Source organism: Vigna angularis, chromosome 7, assembly GCF_016808095.1.
Source record: "Vigna angularis cultivar LongXiaoDou No.4 chromosome 7, ASM1680809v1, whole genome shotgun sequence".
Lineage (NCBI taxonomy): Eukaryota > Viridiplantae > Streptophyta > Magnoliopsida > Fabales > Fabaceae > Vigna > Vigna angularis.
Genome location: NC_068976.1, coordinates 1,321,662 through 1,332,751, shown reverse-complemented (window position 1 = coordinate 1,332,751; position 11,090 = coordinate 1,321,662). Strand labels below are relative to the sequence as shown.

Genomic DNA, 11,090 nt, shown 5'->3' with positions numbered 1-11,090 from the left:
ATAGGCTGGCCTATTTGGTAAACTTGCCCCAAGAACAAAATCTATTTGATGTTCTATACCCCTGATTGGTGGAAGATCTTTGGGATCTTCTTTGGGAAACACATCACTAAATTCTTTCAAAAGTTTATCCAAAGGAGATAGACACTTGGGTTCTAGATTTGCAGTAATGCATGAAAGTGCTCCTTTACAAAAAAGGAGATAGGAAGGTTGCTCACAAAGGAGAGTTTTCTTCAATGTTTTCTTAGACAAATTTTTCTCCTTTTGAGTGACCTTGGTAAGAGCACTACTTTCCCCTTCTTCATGAATGCAAGAGTTGGGAATTTGCTCCCTTAAATCCTTATGCGTGCTCTCTTCATTTCTCTCTTCATTCCTTAGTTTCTTCATTTGTAATTGATCCTCAAACACTTTAGAAGGTGGTAGGGGATGAAGAATAAACTTCTTTTCCTTATGGTGGAGAGTAATCTCATTAGTATGACCATTGTGTATAGTTTTCTTGTCAAATTGCCATGGTCTTCCTAATAGAATGTGGCAAGCTTCCATAGGAATTATGTCACAAAGTACTTTATCTTCATAGTTTCCTATTGAGAGCTTGACCTCCACTTGTTGGTTCACATTCAAATCCTCTCCTTCATTTAGCCATTGAAGTTTGTAAGGTTTAGGATGGGGTTTGATGGTGAGACCTAACTTTTCCACCAACCTAGTGCTACAACAATTACAACATGAGCCACTATCTACAATGAGAGAACATGTTTTGTTTGAAACTCTACATCTTGTATGAAAGATGTTTTCTCTTTGGGTTAAGACTTGGGGATTGGGTTGATTCTTGAGAACTCTTCTCATCATGAGGAGATCTCCATCACAAGGGTAGGAATCTTCTCCTTCATTCTCCTCCTCACTTGCACCTTTCTCTTCTTCTTCTTCACTACTATATGAGTCAACACCCCTTAAGATTATGATCCTTTTGGTGGGACATTGTGATGCAATATGACCTCTACCTTGACACTTAAAACATTTAATTTCACTAGTGCGCATGGATGATGATGATCCTTGATTGGGCTTCTCTTTCTCTTTCTCAAATTTCCTAGGGGGTTCCTCTCTTCTCACTTGTTTTCCGTCCCTCTTGTAGTCTTTCTTAACATATGAGTTTGAGTGGTCAATTTTCAAACCTTTTCTCAAATGTTGTTGCTCTACCTTTATGCAAATTTGTACCAAATCATTAAGATCTTGATAGGGCAACAATTCCACTCTATCTCTAATATCAAGATTAAGACCACTTAGAAATCTAGAAATTGTGGTTCCTTCTTCTTCCCTAATTCCCGCCCTCATCATGTAGAGTTCCATCTTTTGCCTATACTCTTCCACACTCATGGTTCTTTGTTGGAGCCTTTGGAGTTTATCCATAAGCTCTCTATGGTAGTAGGAAGGTATGTGTCTTCTTCTTAGAGCACTCTTCAAGTCATTCCAATATTGGACTTGAGGGGAATTGGAGAGTCTTCTTTCTCTCACTAGGGCAGTCCACCAATACATGGCATTCCCTTGAAAGCTTAAGGTGGCTAGGGAAACTTTCCTTTCCTCTATTATTTGATGACACTCAAAAAGTTGTTCTACTTTCATTTCCCAATCTAGGTATGCCTCAACATCTTCTTTCCCATGGAAATGAGGAAGGTCTATCCTAATCTCTCTTGGTGGTTGTTCACTCTCCCTTCTATACCTTCTAGGTGGAGGATGTTGGTAGAATTGTGCAGCAGTCCTACTATCTTGTTCAGGGTATGTGTTTTCTGTGGGAGTTTTTGAACTTCTCCTTGAGTGACTCCTACTCCTACTTTTCTTTATCTCTTCTTGGACCTTTTCTTGTTTTTGGGCTAGAACTCTAAGTTCTTCTTCTAAGGTTTCAAGATATTGTTCTCTTTCAACTCTTTCTTTTTCTTTCAAAATGGATTCTTGCTTTTGCCAAAGTTTTAGTGATTTTAGTTCCTTGGCCATTTGTTCTAAATTTGGTTGGGCCTCTTCACTATAATCACTATCAATTTGGTAAGAAGGTTCCTTAGACATTCTTAAAAAAAATTCAAAATATGTAATGCACACACAAACTTGTATTTCAAAAGTAAATTCCTTTAGAGATTTAAGGAGGCAAAATAATCTCAAGTTCACTTCCAGGAAAGAGAGGAGAATCACTAAGGATCACTTAAAATCCAAGCCTTTCCTAGCCAAAGTTTACCTCAAGTTCTCTTGCACCAAACTTCTCAAATGGAATTAGGTTTGATACACAAGTAGACACACAATAAATTATAAGCAGTTAAAGACAACAATTAAACTAGACTATGCGGCCTAATGGTAAAGTTAGAAGGCACTTTGGAACCTTCAAACTTTAACCAACTAAAAACGTTTTCAATATGGTTTACAAGTCTTTGTTAGGATATGGGATTGAGTATCACAGACTACCCCAAGATACCTAACAAGGTTATGAGTTACAAATCCAAAAGCAATACAATTTTACAACTCAAAAATGCGTAATACAAATAAATAATGTGTGTTCCTCTCTTAAGTGTTTCACTCCTTTTCTTCTTGTCTCTTCCTCAAGGTTTCAAGGTCCAAAGAGGTCTCCGATCACCCAATATACTATGTCCAATTTCGTTTTTCCTCCAAAGAATATCCTACACCAAATATCAAACCAAATCCGAAAGGTAGGAATCCAAAGAGAATGCAAATCAAGGGCCAATTTGAACAATAGCTCTTCAAAAGGAGTTATGTTGAGACAAAACAAAGAGTAATGAACAAGACAATCAAGAAAATAAAGCTTAAAAACAAAGGCTAGGCACTCAAAAGAATTACCTAAAGAAAGGCACTAGAATAGATGAATAAAACAAAAAACAATTAGAATAGAGAATTATTACTTCTTATCTTTACAAACACTGAGCTAATGGTGCAATGTAGGCAGAGACAATATTTTGTCAAAAGTGTCATGTCCAAGTCTCATATCCAAGGGTCATGTCCAAGTGTCATGTCAAGGTATTATGTCCAAGTATCATCTCCAAGTGTCATGGTAAAGTCTCATGTCAAAGTCTCAAGTCAAAGTAACTTTTTTTTTTTCACTTTTGCTTTTGCTTGTACTTTTACTTTTTTTTTTTTTTACTTTGACTTTTTACTTTTGTCTACACTTTTGTTTTTCAACACAAATTAGATCTGGACAATTTGTTTGGGTAGCTCAAAGTTCATGACTCAAAGAAAAAAAAAATGGAAGAAATCTTACTAGAATCAAAAATAGAGCATGAAACTCAAAGAAACACAAGAGAAACTTAACTCTAAGAACTTGACAATGATCTAATGACAAGCATGAACTCAAATATGAAATAAAAAAGCACTCAAATGGATGTATATACTGTAATTTCGAAATCCCAATGGGACATATTTTTTTATGATTTTTGCAAAGCCCGAACTAAGAGAAAATGACATAAAAATGACTACACATGACTCTAGACAACAAGGATGGAATTAAAAATAAAAAATAACCCAAAAATGACATTAAAACAGAACCAAATATATGAAGAAAGACTCAAAAAAAATATAAAAGCACGCCACAACACATGTATATGGAAACTTAGTGGTAAAAACCGAATGGTTCCGCAAAAGAACAAACTAGAACCATAAAAATAACATGTATGAAAGTAGACTATGGAAGACAATAAAGAACAACACAATAACAACAAGAAATACACAAAGATAGGTAAAGGACCAAGATACTTAGCTCTTGTAGACCCAAAGCTCTTGATACCAAATGATAGCGTCCTCCTCGAGCTAGGTTGGGCCAAAGCACGAAGATGAAGCTATGGAGGTGGAATTTGTGCGGAAGCGATGAATATGGTGGTGGGCTCACAATTTTGGTGATGTTTTTGGTGAGTATTTGTGGTAGGATGGAGGTGTTTGATGGATCTCCGGAGAGGTTGGGCCAACTCTAGAGAAGGGTGGTTAGAGGGACCTCATGGGATGCTCTAGCCTTGACTTGAGACAAGATATGTTTGCACACATTTTGGCATAATAACATTCAAATTCATCAAGTGATTTTACAAGGAAGGAGACCCTTCTATTTATAGAGAAAGGTGTCTCCTAAGTAGACAAGAAACCCTAAAAACTATCCACTCTTAAAGAGACATGTGGCAATCCTCTTTTACAAAGTTTCTCCACTCTTAGAGTGCCATGTGGCAATCCACTTTTGTAAAGTCTTCTCCACTCATGTGGTAATCCACTTTTGCAAAGTTCCTCCACTCTTAAAGTGCCATGTGACAATCCACTTTTGCAAAAGCTTTCCACTCTTAGAGTGACATGTGGCAATCCACTTTAGGAAGAGTTTCTCCACTTGGAAAGTGACACATGACCACTTCCTTTTTAAGAAGTGTCTTCACTAAGAGCTTGCCATGTGGCCATCATGTCCCATGGTGGGACACACTCTTTTAAGCTAATATTACAAACCATACAATACTTGGCCCATTATACAAGGCCTAAAAATATACCCTATACTACTTGACCCTTAATACAAGGTCTAGAAATACTTCATGATAGCCCAAGTAAATAAGAGTTTAGCTCCTTCTTTTGGAAATGATTTTAATTCTTCTTGAATTTGTTTGGCCATGCTTCTTGTGATTGGACCCTTAGCTAGGAGTTTATCATCATCACTAATACATTGTTAATTTGAAAACTGAAAGAGATGATTGGTATCAAAAGAATATCTTTTATTGTATATTTAATAAAAATGCTAACAACATATAGGAATTTTTTCTTACAAAAGGAACGAACAAATAAAAGAATCTCTGATATTGACTAAAAGCTAAACGTAGACGACACGTTGAGCGGCGGTTTTAGACGATGGTTGAACAGGCAGAGGTTTTAGGGTCGACGAGAGCTGGCAAGAGATACTTCCTTCCGTCGACCCCATTGGCATTGTAGCTGGCACCGGTTGTGGGGTCCACCAAGAGGTTCCCTGCATAGCCAGGGTAGGCGCCCTTACCGTAGACGCCGGTGCAGGCGGAGGCGGCTTCCAGCGGAGCCTCTTTGGGTCCCTGGAAGTAGCCGTTCCCGAAAGGGTTAGTCACAGTGCCAGCCAAGAGGCTAGCCACGTTGATGACCATGCCGTCAATGCCAACATCGTTGTTGGGTGCAACCAGAGCTGGGCTCTGGGGACCGTAAATGGGTTGGTGGAATGGCCAGGCGCATTGCCCCGGGCACTGGGTTTCAGAGTTACCCACCCAAATGTATGCGAACTTGTACCTCTTTCCGTTGATGCGCGCCCCCACGGAGGACCCGTGAGTCCCGCACCTACTGGAGCAGAATCCTTCCACTGCAACGTCAGAGGAGGTGAGAACAACGTTAATGGCGTTTCTCTGTTGACCCTTGGATGCGAGTTTCACGATTTGATCGGTGGTGAGTGATTTGCCGAAGGAGTAGTTATCATCGAGGATTATGGTACCCGGAGAGAGGGCGAGTTTGGGGGATGGGGTTTTGTAGTACTTTTCGGTGGCTTTCCACCACGTGTCAACCGATGGTTGGGGCGTGATGGATTCGGGAGATGAAAGGGAGATGATGAAGTCATTGAGTATGGCTGTCTGGTAACGCTTGAATTTGCCATACCAAATGAGGTTGACCGAGATATTGCCTGTGAGGAGGGGTCCTCTGTGGTATTGGAACTTGAGTCCGGGTTCTGACTCAGTGAGTTTCCTGGCTGAAGTGAAAGGAAGAATTGAAACAGCGAGAAAAAAACTAAGGAGAAAGCTTAAGGATGTAAAAGAGGCCATTTTGTATTTTGTAGAGAGAGGAAATAAATTGGTAGAAGAGTGAGAAAGGATCTGAATTGATGGAAAGAGAGAGGTGGTAGTAGAGATATTTATAGTGTTATGAGATACGTGATTGAAGGGAGAAAGGCGTAACGGTGAAGTGAGGAGCGGAGTTAAGTGGTGGAGGTGGCAACTTGAAAACGCGTTTCTGTTCTGTCATAATTAAGCAAATTGTGGGACAAGGTTTTTGTATGGTCTCAAAGTTAGTTAAGCGGAGACAGGGCATGTATAGCTAAGTGGAGCATAAGCAACTGTAATAAACAGCTGTTATAAGGGACAAATAGACAAACCCGTGTTCATTTTGTAATTTGTGAAAGGCAACATCCGTCTTTTTAATTTAATTTAATTTTATTTTATTTTTTATAGTAAAAGTCTGATTGGTTGAGATGGAATACATTGACTCTCTAAAGGTCGCTCTCTTGTTCAAGTGTGCCAGAAATTTATCTTTTAGAATCTGTCATGTAAAAGTGACGTAAAGATACAAATCACTTCTAATATAGACCCGTGATAGATGGGAATTGTTTCTTATTCAGCCTAAGCATTCAAATTATAGTCCTTAAAAGACAAGTGACTTCCTTACTAATATTTTAGACATTAAATTTAAAGATTATATTTTTATTTCTTACTATATAAATATTAAATTTTTTTTATGCTGAACGTTTTTATTCTACAAATAAATGAATAATACAGCACAATTCATTATTCTTTCTCTCTAAAAAGATTTAATAATTTTCATTTACGAATATTTTGTTCGGAGCTAAATGTTTAAAATATACTCTCCGCATTTTCTCCTAGTTATAATATAAAAATATTAAGACTATTTTTTAATAACATGTTTTTAATAATTATTAAATTATATTGTTTTTAGTTTTTAAGCTTGGATACAAAATTAAAATCATTTATGTTTTAAATTTTGATATATTTTGATCCTCAAAACTTTGAAATTGAATGGATATAGTTCTTCTAATTTAATGACAATAATTTTTTTAAACTGTTTAAATTCTGTTCTAAACTAATTAATATTTCATGTAGAATGTAACCAATGGTGTAAAGAATTCAAACCTTATCGTAAAATGTGTTTAACTTTCAAAAAAATCTAATACAGTTGGATTAATTCCTTTGATACAATAATAGTTATTCCTTTGATACCAATCATTTGTTTCACTTTTCAAATATTATACGAACTTTTCCAATTTTTCTACTCTTACAATAATTCTATAACTGTTTATAATACACAATAATTCTCTTTAATTATTCAGAAACGAGCATATTATAACATCGAAAAAATATTTAAAATGTTGTATAATTATACGAAGTTTCTAAAATGATTAATGTATCTAACTAAAAAATTATACTTACAGTTTAATTATATTTTGAATACAATTGTTTGTTCTTATTTTGAATAGGGTTTCATAAATAATATACATGAGTTATATTGTAAACAACTTACAAATACTTTTACTCAGCCCCTTGTTAGAAATGAATATTATTACATTCACATCTCCTCTTTTATCAACAAATATATTTTATTTTTATCTAACCAAATATAAAAATATTACATTTTACCTTATTTTTTAATTTTTCGTGAAAATCAATTTTATAGTTTAACTATCTTTTTACGTTAAGAGGTTTAAAGATTATATTCTTGTTTCTTACTATTTAAATATTAAATTTGTTTTATGGTGAACATTTTTATTCTACAAATACATGGATAATACATCACAAATCATTATTTTTTTTCTATAGAAAGGTGTAATAATTTGTATAAATGAATATTTTGTTTGGAACTAAATGGTTAAAATATATTCTCCACATTTCCTCCTATTTATAATATAAAAATATTTTTCTTTAATATAAAGATATTATAAAGTGAAATCAATCAATTTATCTAGAATTTTTGGTATATTGTTTGATATAATATGAATTGTTTATAATAAAGTTATATGTATTATAATTCAATGTCAATTCCTTATCTTTATATTTTATTGTTGTGATTTCCATTTATAATTATTGTATATATATATATGTTATGTATGTTTATACATACGGGAGTAGACATTTCATAGGTAGTAGTGATGATTGACAACAAACTTATGAAGTTGTAAATAAGAATAGACGTATATATACATTTATGTGTTCATGTATTCGATATTGCCTCCTTGTTAATAAGAAATGTTCTTATCAAAAAAAAAAATTTGAAATTTTAAAGGATTGTGAATATGTAGCATATAAATTTACATTTTTGTACCGAATATTATTATTTAGTAATGACATTATTTCGGTCATTACAAAATGTCTTTGATTTGCTCACAAAATTTGCATCTTCTAAGTAAACCATATGCTCTAATTTTGAAGATGTGATGATCATCCCTATGAATTGCTTTCATCCTTAAGGAAGTTCTTTTTTGTCACTAATTGTACTCCTTTAGAGTCATCCTAATATATTGTTGAAAATTTTCATATTAGCAAACCAATGTCTTGTTTGTATTTAGAACAACTTTCCATTAAGGAATTCTTTAATAATCTATTTTTCCTAATTTGTTACCTCTATATTTATGAGTCTTGATAGGTGGTGTTACATGATTCTCACAACCTTTCTTATCTTTAGTTACTAAATAAAATTCTTGCAATAGTAGAATTCATGTCAGAATAACATATCCTAACCTTTCTTTACCTCCATCATCCGTTTTTGTTTTTTGTTTCTCTTATATTTTTCGTTTCTCCTTTTCTTTCTCCCTATATATGTATCTTCTTCTTCTTTGTATGCAACAACAATATTCACATAATACACATAGTTCTTTTCTCGTTCCTTTGTTTCCCTTCTTATTCTTTTTCATATTCATACCCACTACTCTTTGTTTCTTCATCATGTACAAGAACATGTATGTTTGCAGGTTTTCTTGTGAATGCAAAACAGTAGCCACCTCCATCGCAACTTTTCTATGATGGTATCAGAGCTCTTCTTTTGGTGACCTCTGTTGCACCAACTCTGATCACTCTTTTCCTTTCTTTTGTTTTCTTATAAATCTTTCCCTTTTTCTTGCATTATGACTGATGAATGATAACAGTTGATTTTACCGTTATCTGTGATGTAATTTTGATACTAAATCAATTCTCTTTGATTGTGAATCTTGTTTAAGCTCTTGTTTTTAGTTGAATTTTATGAATGAGTTAGTTGAAGTTATACTTAATGATTTTATCACTAATTCCCTCAATTTTGTAGGTTATTAGTATGTTTTGGAAGAAGAGCAAAGTATCAAGGAATTGGAACCTAGGAAGGACAGCAGAAGCACTAGAAAAGAAGGCTGCAGAAGGCTCAAGGACGCCTGGTTGCCCTTTTCTGGGGCCATGGGCGCTGGTTGCCACACAATCACGCCTGGTTGCCCTCTTTAGAGGCCCTCAACACTGGTTGCCACATAATCATGCTTGGTTGCCCTCTTCAGGGGCCCTCAACGCTAGTGGTCACACAAGCACGCCTGCTTGCCCTCTTCTAGGACGCTCAACGGAGAAATTCACGCAAGCACGCCTGGTTTCCCTTCTCTAGGGCGCTGAGCACCAGTCAGCTACACCGTAGGACGCCTGGTTGCCCTCAGCCAAGGCGTTGAGCGCCACTCTTTGCGCAGTTTTGCCTGCTTACCCCTAGTTAGGGTGCTAAGCGTTGGCAACATTGGCCCATATGGAATTTTGGATCTATTTAAAGCTCTCTACACATTAGGGTTCGTATCTTTTGACGGTTGAAGCACAGAAACCCTATTTTCGACCCTTTGGAGGTAGATTGGGCATGCGAGAGCTTTCTTTTTCTCTTTCTAGGGTTTCCATCTCATTTTCATTCTTCCATTGTAAGCCAAGGTTCTCCATGATAATGGAGTGCTAAATTCATTTGTTGTTGGGGAAGATGTAACCTCTGAACTTCATGTATTTGAATATGTTTTGAATATTTTATGCTTCTTTCATTGAATGTTAGTGATTTTCTCATATTCTTAATGCTTGTTATGTTTTTGGCCATTCATAGCTTGATGATTGGATTTCTTTGTTATTGGGAAATACTTAGGAGCCATGATCTGGAGGATTTCACCTAAAGGAAATATTATCTAGGGATAAAAATAGGATGTTTAATTGTCTTAAGCTTCTTTTCCTAATGCGGAATTGGTTATTAGGGTTTCAAGGGATTGTTGTCTAATAATCAAGGCTAGGCTTTTTACGCCAAGGGATTGGGTTCTAAGTAATTTTGTAAGTGACATTAGCATTCCAATGAAGAAGAGGAGTTCTAATATGCATGAAAGTGAAGTAGGTGAAATCTAATCCCAAGAACATCATCATCTCATATCATCTCAATATCATTCATTCATTCTTGTTTTAGCTTCAAAAGATCAAATTTACATTCAAGTTATTATGTTTACTTTTATTGCATTTTAATTTCAATCATTAGAATCGGTCTTTAGTCTTTTAATTAGTTAAGGTATTATATGATTGTTTAGTGACACGAGTTTCTTGGGAAACGATACTTGGTCTAACCATTTTATATTACTTGATACGATTTGGTACACTTGCCAATGAGATAACAAGTTTTTGGCATCGTTGCCGGGAACTCGTGGTAACACTATACTTTTGCGTGATAACGAGTTTCTTAATTTTTGTTTTTATATTCTTTTGGGGCTAATTGGGTGCTCTAGTGCGGTGTTCTTTAGTGTATGCAGGAAAAAATTCGTACTAGGAGCACAAGATCATCTGAACCTCTTCTTATAAGTCTGAAAGTAGAAAATAGTAGAAGAAGAAGGCAAAAAAGGATTTATAGAGAACTTTTTCCCCCTCCTGAGATTCTTGAATAACCTTTTACTCAAGTAACTGATAAGGAAATAGAAGACATGACAGATAATCAAAACGGTAGCGGCAGAGGTATTGGTCAAGTAAGAGGCACTCTAGAGGATTATTCAACATTCATTAGACCTCTCCACTTCAATAGCATTGCTAGGCCACAGGTTAATGCTGCAAACATGGAGATAAAACCTGCCCTCATCCATTTGGTGCAAAGCAATCAATTCAACGACCTAGCTCATGAGAATCCGTATGAACATCTGACCACCTTCATAGCGATTTGCAATACTGTGAAGATTCATGATGTACCAGATGAGGCCATCAGACTCAGTTTGTTTCCTTTCTTTCTGGGTGGCAATGCCAAGATGTGGCTAAATTCATTCCCAGAAAATAGCTTCACTGTGTGGGAAGATGTGGTAGCAAGGTTTTTGAACAAGTACTTCCCTTAGT

The 11,090-nt window shown here is 35.5% G+C and overlaps 2 protein-coding genes across 2 annotated transcripts; both read right to left on the bottom strand.

Moving 5' to 3' along the window:
• Positions 1–1,083: 1,083 nt before the first annotated feature.
• Positions 1,084–3,472, bottom strand: LOC128197712 (uncharacterized; the record flags this gene model as incomplete). The annotated part of the gene is made up of 1 exon (XM_052880099.1): positions 1,084–3,472. A coding segment is annotated over exon 1 (969 nt), but the record flags the coding sequence as incomplete, so codon positions are not given.
• Positions 3,473–4,706: 1,234 nt separating this feature from the next.
• Positions 4,707–5,861, bottom strand: LOC108337434 (protein PHOSPHATE-INDUCED 1). The gene has a single exon (XM_017573963.2). It carries the CDS (start codon positions 5,784–5,786, stop codon positions 4,854–4,856), a length of 933 nt encoding a protein of 310 aa, XP_017429452.1. The 5' UTR covers positions 5,787–5,861; the 3' UTR covers positions 4,707–4,853.
• Between the last annotated feature and the right edge of the window lie 5,229 nt (positions 5,862–11,090).